The following is a 17,104-nucleotide window of genomic DNA, read 5'->3' as shown; positions in this document are numbered from 1 at the left end:
AGACCATTATACACACGTATGTTGATGGTCATGAGTGAATCCGTAATTTCAGGCAAATCGGATAATAATTGCGACCTCTAGTGGCTCAAGAAGTCAAGACCCAAGATCTGTTTCTATGACAGCTATATCAGGTTATGAACCGATTTGAACCATACTTGGCACAGTTGTTGGATATCATAACAAAATACTTCGTGCAAAAATTCATTCAAATCGGTTAAGAATTGCGCCCTCTAGAGGCTCAAGAAGTCAAGACCCAAGATCGGATTACATGGTAGCTATATCAAAACGTGGACCGATATGGCCCATTTACAATACCAACTGACCTACACTAATTGGAAGTATTTGTGCACAATTCCAAGCGGCTCCCCCATCCTATGGTGGAGGGTATAAAAATTTCACACGACTCATGGATTACAATAAGATTACCAGAGCGGCAAAACTTGCCTCCTGAAAGCTTTTCTGCGAACAGGTCGATAGCGTTAATGACGCCGCCAAGACAAAAAAGTTGCTTTCAAAAACTCATGTTCAAACTGAAACTTTAGTAGACGACATGGGAGTGAGAGCAGAGACAACGGAGTACATGTTGAGGCTTTTGATGAAAACCCATTTTCCCCAAGATACGGAGGGACTCACGGAGACACCGGAATCTTGGAATAATGACTTTGATCGAAGGTTTATCATAACGGAATTTATAGTAAGGGAAGCCTTAAAGAGCTTCAACCCAAGTAAGTTACCCAGACCTGAAGTAATATTTCCGGCGTTATTACAAAAAGAGGAAGACTATCTGGCGCCTCATCTGGCCAACATTTTCACAGCTTGCCTAGGACTTGCATATACTCTGAAAGCCTGGCAGAAGGCATATGGTGGTGTTTATACCCAAACCCGCCAATGCAAGTTATGCGACAACACAGACCTACAGAACCATAAGCCTTACGTCCTTTCTACTCAAAACCATGGAACCGAACGTGACACCATGATGAAGAGTAGGATATCCAGCGAACTGCTCAAATACAAACAGCATACCTATGTCAAGGAAAGGTCGGTGGAGACTGCCCTGCACGAGGTTATGCATAAATTAGAAGAGTCCTTCGATGCCAAAATGTTCACACTGGCGGTATGCATTGACATCGAGGAGGCTTTTAATAATGTGGGGACCGACACACTGATTCAATCCTTAGACCAGTACCCGGTCCTTAGAGACTGGATAAACCATATGCTAAGGAAGGGGTGGTAGAAAGTGGCACAGGGGGGCATTTTATCGCCACTCCTATGGGTGACCACCATAAATGACCTATTATGGATGCTGACTGAGGAGGGCTTTGAACACGTCTGCTACGCATACGATGTTACAATACTTCTAAGGTGTAAGGATACAAACGAGCTATGCAGAAGGGCCGAAAGGATCTTGCATATGGCATATGACTGGGCTAGACCCAGAGGTCTCAATGTTAACCCAGAGAAGACTGAAATATCCCTGTTCACGAGGGAAGGGTAAGGACCCGAACGAGCTATAGAGAAGGGCCGAAAGGGTCTTGCATATGGCATATGACTGGGCTAGACCAAGAGGTCTCAATGTTAACCCAGAGAAGACTAAAATATACCTGTTCACGGGGAAGACGAAGGTGGGCCAATTTAACTCACCACGTTTCCTCAATAAGACAATTTCGATATCTGACAAGGTCAAATACTTAGGTGTGATCTTGGACAGGAAACTGAATTGGAAGTGTCACATTCAGCAGCGTACAGAGAAGGCTCACAGATATGGGGTAGTATGTAGATGGCCCGTAGGCTCGAAATGGGGCCTGCATCCGAGGATAGTCCACTGGCTCTACAGGAGCGTGATTAGACCAATACTTACCGACGCCTCAGTAGTTTGGTGGACTGCTATGGAGAAAAAGTGCAACATGAGGACCATACAACAAGTTCAGAGGACATGTTGTCTTGACACAGGCGGAGCGATGAGGACCACGCCCACTAGGGCACTGGAGACTATTCTAGATATCCGACCCATTGACATACAGATTAAGTGTGAGGCAGCCACTGCGGCTATGAGACTTAAGGCGATGGGAGAATGGATTGAGGATGGGATCAGCTCATATCATCGCGGTATAATCGAGGCGACGATGGGAAACCTGGAGGGAAGGGAAGAGGTTTCCGATCGAATACCTGAGATCAACCTTAAAGTCGAGTGCGAGGCACTGCTGCCATCGGCACTGTCTTGGATTGACTGAACCCTTGTATTGCCATCAGGAAGATCAAGTTACGCGGATGGATCAAAGCTAGAGGACAAAGTGGGCCTGGGGGTTTAAATTGAGAACCCAGGGACCAAGTTCTGTTTTAGACAGCCTGATCATAATACGGTTCTGCAGGCAGAAATCGGGGCGATCACGGAATGCGTGAAGTGGAGTGGTGCTAACGCGAGGACGTCGAGTGTGAACATCTTTGCCGACAGTAAAATTGCCATAAGGGCAATAACAACCAGGACGGTAAGGTCACGAACAGTCTTGCAGGAGATTAATGCCTTCTCTGAGGATGACAAAAACCGCATCGTTTGGGTGACGGGCCATAACGGAGTAAGAGAAACTGAGAGGGCAGACGATTTGGCGGTGAAGGCCAGAGGACTGCCTTCAATAAACTTGGTTAACCCGAAGCCTTTCGGGTCGAAGCTAACCCGAAGCCTTTCGGGTCGACTAGGGCCCACTCCCTAGTTAAGGGAGTGGGCGGCGAATGCGCATGCAACATTGTGGAACAGCGAAACGGTCGGTAGGACGGCGAAAATCTTATGGGAGGATCCAGATCGTAAGAAGACGATTCTATTACTGAAAGGAAGCAAGAAGGAGGTCAGTATAGCTATTGGTATCATAACGGGACACATAGGACTACGAGCTCACTTATGTAAAATCGGTGCGGCAAGTGTTAGCATGTGTAGGGCATGCGAGGAAAATGATGAAACGTTGGAGCATTTCCTTTGTCAATGCCCGGCTTTCGCGTGTAACAGATACCGGCACTTAGGTGGAGACACAATACTAGCCAAGAACCAACTTAGAGAAGTGGTATTGAAAACAATTAAGGATTTTGCAAGTAGCACGGAATTCCTAACATAAAATTTTCCTTTTATACCCACCACCGTAGGATAGAGGGTACATTCACTTAGTCATACCGTTTGCAATACATTGAAGTCAATCATCAATTTCCGACCCTACAAAGTATTTATATTTCGAATCGTCGTAAAATTCTAAGACGATTTAACGATGTCTGTCCGTCCGTCTGTTGTAATCATTCTACAGCCTTCAAAAAATGAGATATTGAGCTGAAATTTGGCGCAGATATGTCTTTTTGATCCACGCTGGTTATGTTCTTGAACGAGCCAAATCGGACCATATTTAGATATAGCTGCTATATAGACCGACTTTCCGATAAAGGGTCTAATGCCCCTTAATGCTTTATTTTTCATCCGATTTCGCTGAAGTTTGAAACGTTGAGTAATTTTACGCCTCCTAACATAGGGCCCAAATGTGGTTCAGATCGGACTATATTTAGGTATAGCAGTCAAATAGACCGATCTGCCGATAAAGGGTCTGAGGCCCGTAAAAGCTTTATTTACTACCCGATTTCGGTGAAATTTGAAACAGATGGTTTTTTTAAGACTCCTGATATCTGACCTGAATATGGATCAAATCGAACTATATTTAGGTATAGCAGCCATATAGACCGATCTGCCGTTAAAGGGCCTAAAGCCCATAAAATCCTTATTTTTTACCCGATTTCACTGAAATTTGAAACAGTGAGTAGCTTAAGGCCTCCCGACATATGACCCAAATGTGGTTCAGATCCAGCTTTATTTAGATATAGCAGCCATATAGACCGTTCTGCCGATAAAGGGCCTGAAGCCCATAAAAGCTTTATTTATTACCCGATTTCGCTGAAATTTAAAACAGTAAGTAGTCTTTATTCTCTCGACATTCATCTCAAATATGGTTCGGATCTGACTATATTTAGATATAGCTGCCATATAGACCGATCTGCCGATAAAGGGTCTAAAGCTAATAAAAGCTTTATTTTTACCCGATTTAGTTGAAATTTGGAACAGTAAGTAGTTTAAAGCCTCCCGCCATCCGACCCAAATATGGTAAAGATCCGACTGTATTTAGATATAGATGTCATATAGACCGATGTGCCTATAAGGGGTCTGAAGCTCATAAAAGCTTTCTTTATTACCTAATTTTGTTGAAATTTGATATACAAAATTTGAACAGTGACTTATATTTATTAGACCATTCAATATCCGTATCGAATTTGGATGCATAAGTTATCAGATTTTCACCGGATAGTTACGAAAGGGGGTTTTCATACTTACCCAATAGTTTTTAGAGTGCACAACAAGCCGATTACTGGCTTAGGTGTATGTCCATAGTGGCATGGGGCGGATTAATATCTGCACCCTCTTTTCAACCTAACATACCCCGGTAGCCGAGTGTTCTTGGATTGGATTTGTGGGTTCGATTACCGCCAGAAGCCTTGGTCTGCTGCTACTATGGTATGGACCTAAAAATGTCCATGTGTACATGTAATTGTACCTAACCCAACTATGGTTGCCCAAAAAGTAATTGCGGATTTTTCATATAGTAGGCGTTGACAAACTTGTTCACAACTTGTGACTCTGTAATTGCATTCTTTCTTCTGTCAGTTATCAGCTGTTACTTTTAGCTTGCTTTAGAAAAAAAAGTGTAAAAAAAGTATATATTATTAAAGTTCATTCCAAATATAATTAAAAATGCATTTACTTTCTTTTAAAAAATCCGCAATCACTTTTTGGGCAACCCAATATATACATATGAATATTGAGATAATCCACTTCATCATTTAAGTCACTACTCATCGCACAATGTTATTTACAAGCCATTACATTGCGTTTGTAATGGAAAGCCCACAGTTAAGACCAAACCATAGATGTAAGACCCCCATCAGCTTTACTCAACACCAACAGCGAGTATTTGTAGCTGTACACAAAAGGTGCTACAAGATTAATTGCCTACCAATGAAGACCACCACTAATGATGGGCATTATTGGAAATTCACCAATGTTTCATAATGGGGGAAGAGGGCGACAAGGCTTTTAAATTGAATGATTTTCACCAAACCGTCAAAAAGAACAGCACATGTCTTTGTTTTTGAGGGAAATCACAAGATGAAATTAGTTAATTTACACTTTGTTACTACTAATTAGTGATTGAACAAAATGAAATCACAGTTTTATGGCTTAAAGAGTTGCGTATTCATTAATACTATTAACATGGGAGCTCTAATAAATTAAATAAGCTTGTGAATAGCATAACAATAAACACTATCTTGGGTAATATCTATATTTGGGTGTAAAAGGGCAAATTTAGAGTGACTACAATCGAAAAGCTGGCTTTGGGGTCAAAATGTCCCTAAAGTAACAAAAAAGAAGAAGTTTTGATAATTTGCGAAATAAATAGAATAAATGAAAAATAAGTTGTGGTAGAAGTGATTTCGTATCTAATTGTTGGAAATTTGGAGAATTGAGAAAGATATCTTTGGAATAAGCTAGAATTGATCATTTGCATATTTGCCCATAAACATTCCATGTCACTCCAAATATCCTCATTGGAGCCCCATATTGTCATGGTCGGTAAGTAAAGGGTTTTTATTTAGAGACGCTACAAAAGTAGGCCGATAGGCACAGCAAATGATGCCATATTTTTTGCCGCTCTTTTGAAACTTCTCTTCACTAAGGTTTGCCATTTCATGATGGAAAGCCAACAACGAGTCGAAATTATTAAAATTTACCAACGAAATTCAGAATCAGTGGCGTCTACTTTAACAGTTTCAGCGATGAAGCTCTTTTCTGGCTGAATGGCTTCGTCAATAAGCAAAATATGCATTATTAGTCAGACAGCAATCCACATGTACTCCATGAGTCATCACCGTATCCCAAAAAAAAAATTACGGTTTGGTGCGGTTTATGGGCCGGCGGCGTCATTGGGCCGTACTTCTTACATGATGATCAAGACCGGCAGGTTATTGTGAATGGGAATATCTACCGTTTATTAATGGCAGAACATTTTTGGCCCCAATTGTATGATATGGACTTGGAGGACATGTGGTTTCAACAGAACGGCGCCACAAGCTACACAGCGAATGTCACAATCAATTTATTGGAAACCAAGTTTGGAGAAATTCAAGCTTTTCTGGTCTCACTCAAACACCGTAAATCAGCCGCCCCTGACAATATACTTGCTGAACTGTTGCGGTCTGGGCACACCCGCATAGCTTAAGCAATCACCCCAATAATAAGAGAGGCCTGGGGCATACGCTGCCCCATCGCAATGGAAGAAAGGGATCGTAGTCGCAATCCCAAAGAAGGGTGGCCTCACCCAGTGTAAAAACTGTAGGGGGATTACTTTGCTAAACGCAAGAAATAAAGTGATGGCAAGTTTGGTTCTGCAGCGTATTTCGCCTACACTTGACAGCATTTTGAGGAAGGAACCGGCAGATTTTCGGCCAACACGTTATTGTGCCGACTACATTAACTCCCTGCGCATAATCATTGAACAGTCTGCAGGACTAAATATTGTACATACAAATTTGCCGATGAACAGTCCACTAAGGAACTGGAGCAAACTTCTCACATATCTCTGAGTGCTGTCCGATTCAAATTGTAAGCTTAATGATATGGGGGCCCCCTTTTTACAGCCGAGTCCGAACGGCGTGCCATAATGCGATACCTCTTAAGGGAAAAGTTTTAACATGGCATAGTACCTCACAAATGTCACGAGCATTAGAAGGCGATAACCACTGCTGAAAAAATTTTTCTGATGTTCTCGCCAGGACTCGAACCCAGGCATTCAGCGTCATAGGCGGACATGCTAACCTCTGCGCTACGATGGCCTCCTTTTGGCATACGCCGGGACATAAACGAGTTCTTTGGTGACATCGACTACGCGGATGACATATGCCTCTTTGCACATCGCTTTAAGGCGAAAGGAACTACCATCAACCCAACCCAACCCCTCAACCAAGGACCGAACTAACCAACGAGACATGGCGTATTTGTACTAAACTGCGGCTGCTTCGTGAAGCTCAACAAGTCGTAAAGAGTTGTATATTACGGAGCAACAAGGCCAGGCTTAATGTGTCCAAAATGGCACACCACGTTAGAGTGATTCAAATTAGTTTCAAGGAATGCGCTAGCCGCAAAGAAGGATATAAGTGCTTTAACAGCCGCAGCAGGGGAAGTATCTAAGAAAGAATCTTCCAAGCTATAAGTTTCCGTTTATCTCAGAAAGGGTACTGCCACTGCGCTCAACTGTCCCTGAGTTCGTTAGGAAATTGGCCATACCAAGGTCAAATTTTATGCCAATCTTATGAGGATAAGGTTCGGACATAGGTGATGAGGTTTATAAAGCCGTGGTGGATATCCTGTCCCTGATCATGATCTGATTTACGCAGATAAATTTTTATCACAGCAAAGCCCAATCACAAACTTTCAACCACCGATGAAATGATGGGTAGATGAGATGAGGTTGATAAGAACCAAACTCCCTCCGACGTGATCAAAAGTGAAGAGCGTGGACAGCAACAGCTGGGGAAACATCGAATAGGTAATCGTTCGCATCGCATTAAATCAGAAGAATATACATAGTTATGGAGGCCACCGCAGCGCAGAGGTTAGCATGTGCGCCTATATCGCTGAATCCGCCTGGGTACGAATCCTGGCAGGAACATTAGAAAAATTTTCAGCGGTGGCTATCATCTCCTAACGCAAGCGACATTTATGAGGTACTTTGCCATGTACAAACTACACCCCAAAGAGGTCGTTCGGACTCGACTACAAAAAGGACGTCTCTTATCTTTGAGCTTAAAATTGAATCGGACATCACTCATTGATTTCTGAGAAGTTTGCCCCAGGTCCTTAAGTGAAGGTTTGTGGGCAAATTTAAATGGGTGCGCCAAGTTCTTGACTCCGTCTGCTTGAGGGCGATCTTCGTTGTAGCACACATAGTATAAAGGTACAAAGGCATAAGATCAAGCAAAGCATTTAGCGCCTCCATCGGCGCTCCATATGTCAGCACTGTTGCGCCAAACTGTACCCTCCTGTGGCGGTTACAGCTCCTTAGTAGCTACCAACTCAGTCTTTTTGGGTTTTATGCCAGCCTCATTGGTCTTCGCCCAACTAGGCAGCTTCCTCAGTTCCCCCTAAGTGAGGTTCCTAATGATAGATAGCAAACTGACTCTCACCATGATGACAACGTCTTCCTCGTAAGTAACGGTTTTCAGCGTTTCCTTATGGAAGGTCCTGAGAACTCAAATTAAAACTAAATCCCACAATGGGAGGGATACAACCCCATGTTTGCACTTATGCTCCACTCACAAACTTCCTTATTCAAATTTGCTAGTAATTCGTAGATAAGCCTTTTAGCAGGGAATCAAATATGAGCTTTCGAACTTGCCAAGTTCATTTATTGCAGATCATTGTAAAATTTTTAATTTTTTGTGTCTGTCCATCTGTCGAATTTAGTTTAGATATTTTTATTATTTTTAAATTCACTGTGCAAAATTTCTCTTTTCAGAAATATTCCCACATCTGTTTTGGTTACTAACCCATGAGACTGTAAGGCAAAATGTCTAATAAACATCACTCAATTGAGATACCACCTTGTGTTATGGATCCCCAGGTAAGTACTTTGCTATTCAAACCCCCGCCTTTGTATTTTTCCAAATGAATTATCCTCCCTCCCCACAGACACAATTGGCCGATGCCTTGGCCGCCAAAAACATCAAAGACTTTCGCGTGGCGCTTGATTTGGGAGCCGATCCCCTGCGCTTGGACAGCAATCATTTGAGCATTTTTGATAAGGCTTTGCGCACACCAGGCTGTGTGGAATTTGTGGAGGAGTGTCTGCAAAGAGGCTGCAGTCCAAATACGGTAGGCCCAAATTGCAAAATGAGAAAAAAAAAGTAAATCCCATTTTTTTTTGTTAAAATTCCAGCTTAACCGCCATTTGTTGAAATATTCCATAAGTCATGCCACCGACTCCAGAGATCCTGCCATTATCAAGGCCCTGCTGCGCCATCCCAATGTCTTTGTGGACAAGAAATTTAACGAACTGACACCGCTCAACTCCTTGGCCAAAAATCTCAACAATGAGAATGCCAATGATGTCATAGCCTGCATGGATAGCCTGCTTAGATATGGAGCTTCACCCAATATACCCAATCAGTCGGATATGACGCCTCTGCATCATGTGATGAGAAATCGCAAATTGGATGATCTGAAAAAACGTCAAGTGGTTGAGATGTTTTTGGCTTATCCCGAATTGGATATCGATACCTATCGTGAGGGTGAATTGAGAGAAAAGTTAATGGAAGCCTATCCAGATATGAGTCTACCTGAAGTGCGTAATGCTAGTGAGGTGACTTTCGACAAATTACTTTCGTACATACGCTGTGGCGACAAGGATAAGTTCTGCGAACAATTCCCCCAATTGAATAAATCGGACAAGGACAACTTGAGAAACACCTACAAAGAGGAAAATCTGCCTTTACTTCTGGAGGCCATTAAGAAGGGGGCCAACGAGGCCTTTGACTTGTTGATGGACAATGAGGTGAACTACAATGCAGTGCTGAGCGGCAACACCGCCTTGGAGGTGGCCACCACCTACGGCAATAGCTATGCCCTGGGTAAGCTCTTGGCAGTGCCTGATTTGAAGTTGCGTGCCCATGATCATCCTTTGATCACTGTGATAAGGAAAATGAATGAGCAACCAGCCCAGGAGTATTGTGACTATCGCAAGTGTTTCTATATACTGTTGGAGTCCGATCGCATTGACATCAATGAGACGGACAAGACGCGTTCCACGCCCTTGCATTATGCAGTGAAATATCGCAACACAGAGGCCATACAAGAGCTACTCAAGAGAGGCGCTTATATAGGAGTGAAGAGTGCCTTCCATGAACTGCCCATAGATGGCATGGGTGCTGAGTTATTAGAGGACCATTTCGATCATTGCATCAGCTCAAATGGTGCCCGTGTGGGAGATGAAAGTTTCGAGATCTTAGTGAACTTCATGAATCTTATGCCTGAACCGAATAGTCATTCGAAGCCAAAACTTAAGCACGTTTTACGCGAAGAAATGGCTCCCATAGCCTTCATAGCCAAGTCCAAGGAACATCGCTATCTCTTGCAGCATCCTCTCATCACCAGCTTTCTGTTTCTCAAGTGGCATCGTCTGTCCACGATTTTCTACATAAATTTCCTGCTTTACTTTTTCTTTGCCGTCTCCATTATAATCCACACTGTGCTAAAATTGAGCCGGGTAAATGCCGACACAGATCTTTGCACGAATATCTTTGGCCTAATCGCCTGGCTGGGCATAGTCTATATGATAATAAGAGAAAGCATACAATTTGTCATGTCGCCGGTGCATTACTTCCGTTCTCCCACAAACTACATGGAGTTGGCTTTGATTGTTTTGGCCATTATGACGCGCAGTGAGCAGACCTACGATCGTCAAACGCAAAGGATCATAGCGGTCTTCACCATGCTGCTCATAGCCGTGGAGCTGTGTCTGCTGGTGGGCTCCCTGCCAGTGCTCTCCATATCCACGCATATGCTGATGTTGGAAGCGGTTTGCAAAAGTTTCCTCAAGAGTTTTACCCTGTATTCGATTTTTGTAGTAACCTTCACCTTGTGCTTTTACATACTCTTCGGGAAGCCGCAAGTGGATGAAAATGGCAATGCAGTAAGCCCTGAGGATGATGATTTCAATAAATTCTCCAACCCATTGGCTGCCTTAATTAAGACCATTGTCATGTTGACGGGTGAATTTGATGCTGGCGATCTGCAATTCGATACCGCCTACAGTTATTTGCTCTTCCTGCTCTTTGTCTTCCTGATGACGATTGTGCTGTTTAATTTGTTGAATGGCTTGGCCGTTAGTGATACACAGGTGAGTAAGAAGGAGTATCAATTTTTATACCCACCATCGAAGGATGGGAGTGTGTTCATTTGGCATTCCCTTTGTGACATATCGAAATATCCGTGTCCGGCCCAACAGAGTATATAAAGGGTGGTTTTTTTAGCTATTATCTTCTCTGTTAAGAAAGTTAACAGTTAACCTAACCTAAGTAAGTTCATGTTGTTCAAATAGTGTTGAGCGAACGAAGCTCATTTTTGGCTCAAATAAGCGGAAATGTCGATTATAGAGTGAAGATCAGCCAGAAGCAATGCAAGAGCTATCAAAGCATCCAGAAAAAGTCACAGTTTAGTGCGGTTTATGGGCTGGTGGCATCATTGGATAGTACTTCTTCAAAACAGATGCGAATCGTAACGTATCTGTTTATTTGACATTCCGTTTGTAATACATCGAAATATCCGTTTCCGGCCCAACAGAGTATATAAAGGGTATTTTGTTAGCTATTACCTTCTCTGTTAAAAAAGCTAACAGTTAACCTAATCTAAGAAAGTTCATATTGTTCAAATAGAGTTGAGCGACGAAGCTCATTTTTGGCTCAAACAACAGGAATTGTCGATTATAGAGTGAAGATCAGCCAGAAGCAATGCAAGAGCTATCAATGCATCCAGAAAAAGTCACAATTTGGTGCGGTTGATGGGCTGGTGGTATCATTGGATGGTACTTCTTCAAAGCAGATGCGAATCGTAACGTAACTGTGAATGGTGACCGCTACCGTAAGATGATATTCAATTTTTTGCCCAAAATGCAAGAGCTCGACTTGAATGACATGTGGTATCAGTGCCACATGCCACACAGCACGCGTAACAATGGTCTTATTGAAGAAGAAGGGCTATATTGGACTATATCTTGATATAGCACTCATATAGATCAATCACCCGACTCAAATTCTAAGGCCGGATATATCAGGCATATACACCGATCTCCTGATTTACGGTCTTTCAATCATATAGCCTATTTACTGCTAGATTTCGCTGAATTTTGGAAGATTAAGCAACATTATGCTCCCGACGTCTAGCGTCGCTATAGCTGTTACAGGTTCATACATGATGAATTTATGCCGGATTTTGTTGAAATGTAGATAATATGTATATCTGAGGAAAGGTGGGTATTCAAATTCCTTGATTGTTCTATATACATGGTCCCTAAGTCGGTCCATGTCTGGTGTTGTGTCCTCACCTAAGTGCTGATGTCTGTTAGCCGCGAAAGGCGGTCAAAGACATAGGAAATGCTCCAACCTCTCTTCTTCTTCCCGACAAGCCCCACGTACACTTGCCGCAATTTTTATGCCTAAGTGCGCCTGTTGTCTTATGTGACCCGCATGATATTGAAAGCCATACCGATCTATGTCGAACTTCCTTTCATCTTTTCGCGATCCGGACCATTTCAGCGTTCCACAATGTCACATACCCGTTTGTTGTCCATGCACTATCCAGTTCAGACTGCGTTGACCCGAAAAGCTTCGGATAAACCAAGTTTATTGACGGCGGTCCTCTGGCCTTCACTGCAAAATCGTCCGCTCTTCCGTTCTCCCTTACTGCGCTATGGTCCGGCACCCAAACTATGGGTACTATGGGAATCGAGCCATAATTATAGAAGGCGTTAATCCCCGTCTTACACTCCAAGACGGTCCTTGACCATACTGTCCTGTTCGTAAAGATGTTCACACTCGACGTATTCGCATTAACACCCTAGAGCCTTCTGCATTCCGTGGTCGCCCAGATTTGCGTATGAAAGATCATGATCAGGCAATCAGAAACAGATCTCAGTCCCTGGCTTCTCAATGTAGAACCCCAGATCCACCCTGTCCTCTAGCTTTGGTCAATGCGTGTAGCATGATCTTGCAGATGGCAATACCAGAGCTCCGCCAGTCAAAGACTGTGCCGCTAGTAGCAGTGGTTCGTACTCGACCTCAAATATCATTTTACGTATCCGATCGGAAACCTCTTCTATTCCATCCAGGTTTCCTATCGTCGCCTCGACGATCGCATGACCTGCTCCTATCTTCTATCCAATCTCTCATCGCCTAAAGTTTCCTAGCCGCAGTGGCTTCCTCGCACTCAATCCGTATGTTTATGGATCGGATATCTAGAATAATCTAAAGTGGCCTAGTGGACGTGGTCCTCATCGCTCCGCCTATGCCAAGACAAGATGTTCTCTGAACCTGTTGTATGGTCCTTATGTTGCACTTTTTCTCCATAGCAGTCTTTCAAACTACTGAGGCTTAAGTAAGTATTGGTCTCATCACGCTCCTGTAGAGCCAGTGGACTATCCTCAGATTCAGGCCCCATTTCGAGCCTACGGCTAGTCTACATAGTGTCCAATATCTGTGAGCCTTCTCAGTTCGCTCCTGAATGTGACACTTCCAATTCAGTTTCCTGTCCAAAATCACACCTAAGCATTTGACCTTGTCAGATATCGAAATTGTTCTATTAAGGAAAAGTGGTACGTCACCACCTTCGTCTTCATTGAGAACAGATAGGTTTCTGCCTTCTCTGGGTTAACACTTGGTCTAGCCCATCGTGCCATAGTGCCATCTGTAAGACGCTTTCGGAACTTCAGCATAGCTGTCCAACTCTTTATCATGGTACCCACAATACGTTCCATGGTTTTGAGTAGAAAAGGCGTAAAGCTTTTAGTTCTGTAGGGCTTTAGTATCGCATAACTTGCCTTGCCGGGCTTGGGTATATGGGACACCAGATAGCGGAATCAATCGATCAACCTGAATATTCCGGTGTCCTCGTGAGGCCAGTTGTATCCTGTGGAAAATGGGTTTTCATCAAAATCAACTCAACATGCTCTCACTTCCAGATGTCAATTTGGGCATGGTTTTTGACGCCTTTAACTCGGACTGCACCGACCCGAAAAGCTCCGAATTAACCAAGTTTATTGCCGGCAATCCTCTGTCCTTCCATGGTCTGTATGTCTTTGGTGTCGGATTACTCGATTATCCCTTCCTAATGCTGGCGACATTTGTGGGGAACTATGCCATGTTAAAACTTCTCCCCAAAGACGTGTCGTACTGCGGCATGCCATTCCGACTCGGCTATAAAAAGCAGAGCCATTGCAGGCGGAGAGTCGAAAGGCAGATGGAGGTTAGCTCCACCGTCTTTCTGCCTCAGCACTTTTGCACCCAACATTGACAACTCTGGAGGAGAGAGCTAAATAAATGTTTATGGAAAATAATGCAGTTTTTCGGCCAAGTTCCCGTATTAGCATAGATTATTTGATACTTGACATAGTTCTTGTTGGGAAACTTTGATCCGGATCGTCCATTGCTCCTGAATTGTGAATCTTGCCCCTGCTGATTTTCTTAATCTCTCCGGTGGAGGTACATCTAGATGACATCAATCACACACGATCTATATGGCAGCTTTACCTAAATATAGTCCGATTTAATCCATACTTAGGTCTGATGACGGGAGGCGTAAAATAACCCACAGTTTAAAATTTCAGCGTAATCGGGTAATAAATAAAGCTTTTATAGGCCTTAGACCCTTTATCGGCAAATCGGTCTTTATGACGGCTATATCTAAATATAGTCCGATCTGACCCATATTTGGGATTTATTTTGGGAGGCCTAAAAATACTCACCGTTTAAAAATTCAGTGAAATCGTGTAATAAATAAAGTTCTTATGGGCTTAGACCCTCAATCGGGAGATCGGTCTACATGGCAGTTATATCTAAATATAGTCCGGTCTGAATCATATTTAAGTCAGATATGGGGAGGCTTAAATTAACCCTCTGTTTCAAATTTCAGCGAAATTGGAGAATAAATAAAGCTTTTATGGGCTTCAGACCCCTTATCGGGCGATCGGTCTACATGGCAGCTATATCTAAATATAGTCCGATCTTAACCATATTAGGGTCTTATGTCGGGAGGCCTTAAGATACTCACTGTTTCAAATTTCAGTGAAATCGGGTTAAAAATAAAGCATATATGGGCATTAGATCATTTATCGGCAGATCGGTCTATATAGCAGCTATATCCAAATATGATCCGATTTGGCCCGTTCATGAACTTAGCCAGCGTGCATCAAAAAGACGTATATGTGCCAAATTGCTGCTCAAAATCTGTAGAGTGATACAACAGAAGCCTGTAGAGTGATTACAACAGACAGACGGATAGACGGACAAACACACGGACATCGTTGAATCGCCTTAGAATGTTACGACGATCCGAAATATATATACTTTGTCGGGTCGGAAATTTATATTTCGATGTATTGCAAACGGATGAATATGCCCCCTATCCTACGGTGCTGGGTATAAAAATATGCCGCGTGAGAGCGAGTGGAGATATCTGTTTGAAATTTGAAATGATTAAAGCTGGGGTGTTTCACGTCCCTAGGTTGTCCAGGCGACATTTAGCAGGCTCCTAAATTTGATCACATTGGTATTTCGAAAAACTGTTCGGACTGCCAAATCTTCATTAATGGTCTGTTACCTCGATAGAGATATCGAGACCCGTTCTCACACGGCATATTTATACCCTACACCACCACTGTAGCACAGGGTATTATAGATTTGTGCATTTGTTTGCAACGCTATGAAGGAGAAGAGCTAGACCCATTGATAAGTATACGAATCGGCTTAGAATCACTTCCTGATTCGATTTAGCTATGTCCGTCTGTCTGTCTGTCCATGTATTCTTGTAATCAAGGTACAGGTTCTCATCCGATTTAGCAGAAATTTTGTACAACGGCTTTTCCTATGACCTTCAATATACGTGTGTAATATAGTCTGAATCGATTAATAGCTTGATACAGCTCCCATATAAACCTATCTCCCGATTTTGCTTCTTGAACCCCCACAAGGCGTAGTTCTTATCCGAATGAACTGAAATATTACACAATGACTTCTGCAATGTTCAGCATTCATTTATGATCCGAATCGGACTATAACTTGATATAGCTCGAATTGCATAACAGTTCTTTTCAATATTCTTTGTTTGCCTAAAAAGAGATACCGCGCGTAGAACTCGACAAATGCGATCCATGGTGGAGGCTATATAAGATTCGGCCCGGCCGAACTTAGCACGCTCTTTTCTCCCATTGTGTGTCAGTTCGCTTCTGTACTGCTTTCTTGCCACTTTGTCATAGGAGGGGGGCTTCTTACCTTTACCGAGTTGTTACAAACAGAATAACTAGATTAGTATACCCGCATCCTAGGTAAAATAGATTTCCAATTTACCCAAATAAAATTGTTGTTTTTGTTTCTTCCCCAGGCCATTAAAGGACAAGCTGAATTGAATGGTGCCATTTGCCGCACACAACTGCTCTCCCGCTACGAGGAAGTACTCACAGGTCGTTCAGAACGTTCCAGTTTTATTGTCAATCACGAACCATTCCGTTCGGTTTGCCGTCGTCTAATGAATCTGTATCCCAACTATCGTCATATAGCCATACTGCCAAATGATAGTAACAAAGTATTGATACCCATAGGGGAAAATTATGAAATGAAAGAATTGGGTGGTACCATCAAGAAAAACTCCTTCCATCCATTGCCTTCGCATGATGTGGCCAAGGAGAAGAAACTATTGGATCCTCCAGTACAATTTGGACCCTGTCTGTGTTCTTGCATTACCAACAAATGTTCCGAAATGGATCGACGAACTGTTAAATTGGCTATGGCCGTTTTGGAGCAAAAGACCGTGAAAATGGAGAAAAACAAACGTCAGCAAGATACGGAAAATCGCCTGAGGAATATTGAAAGTAAAATGGACAATATACTTGCCTTATTGAGGGATTTAAAAGCAGATAGAAATTAAAGTGACGCAATGTAGACTTTATAGAATTAAATTAAATAAAAATATAATAAAAAATATCTCTTCAAAACAGTGTTAAAACATTATATTAAAAAAAATTTAAATGTATGTTTTCCATAAAAACAAAAGTAACGAAAAATGTAAACTAACACCCTCAAGGCCTTATTAGTTATAGAATGTCAAATAAACAATTTTAAACAACTTATTGTTTTATTTCCACATGAAATTCAAAACTATGTGTTTTATAATCATTATGATATTGCAATTTATTTCATTGGTATTAAATTTAAAGTAAATACTGTTAAATTGTCCATAAATAAGAAGATTTTATCCATTATC

The 17,104-nt window shown here is 42.4% G+C and overlaps 1 protein-coding gene across 2 annotated transcripts in view; it reads left to right on the top strand.

Annotated features, from left to right (window-relative positions):
- LOC106090872 (transient receptor potential cation channel protein painless) overlaps positions 1–17,104 on the top strand; it is a 72,300-nt gene extending 55,196 nt beyond the window's left edge. For both annotated transcript variants that reach the window (XM_059370144.1, XM_059370143.1), the window contains exons 2-5: positions 8,595–8,699; positions 8,768–8,950; positions 9,015–10,973; positions 16,226–17,104. In XM_059370144.1, the coding sequence (XP_059226127.1) occupies positions 8,646–8,699; positions 8,768–8,950; positions 9,015–10,973; positions 16,226–16,768 (2,739 nt within the window). In that variant the 5' untranslated portion in view covers positions 8,595–8,645 and the 3' untranslated portion in view covers positions 16,769–17,104. The remainder of the gene's footprint in view (positions 1–8,594; positions 8,700–8,767; positions 8,951–9,014; positions 10,974–16,225) is intronic.

Source organism: Stomoxys calcitrans, chromosome 5 (assembly GCF_963082655.1).
Source record: "Stomoxys calcitrans chromosome 5, idStoCalc2.1, whole genome shotgun sequence".
Lineage (NCBI taxonomy): Eukaryota > Metazoa > Arthropoda > Insecta > Diptera > Muscidae > Stomoxys > Stomoxys calcitrans.
The sequence above is the reverse complement of the archived record's forward strand: the minus strand, read 5'-3'. Positions and strand labels throughout refer to the sequence as shown.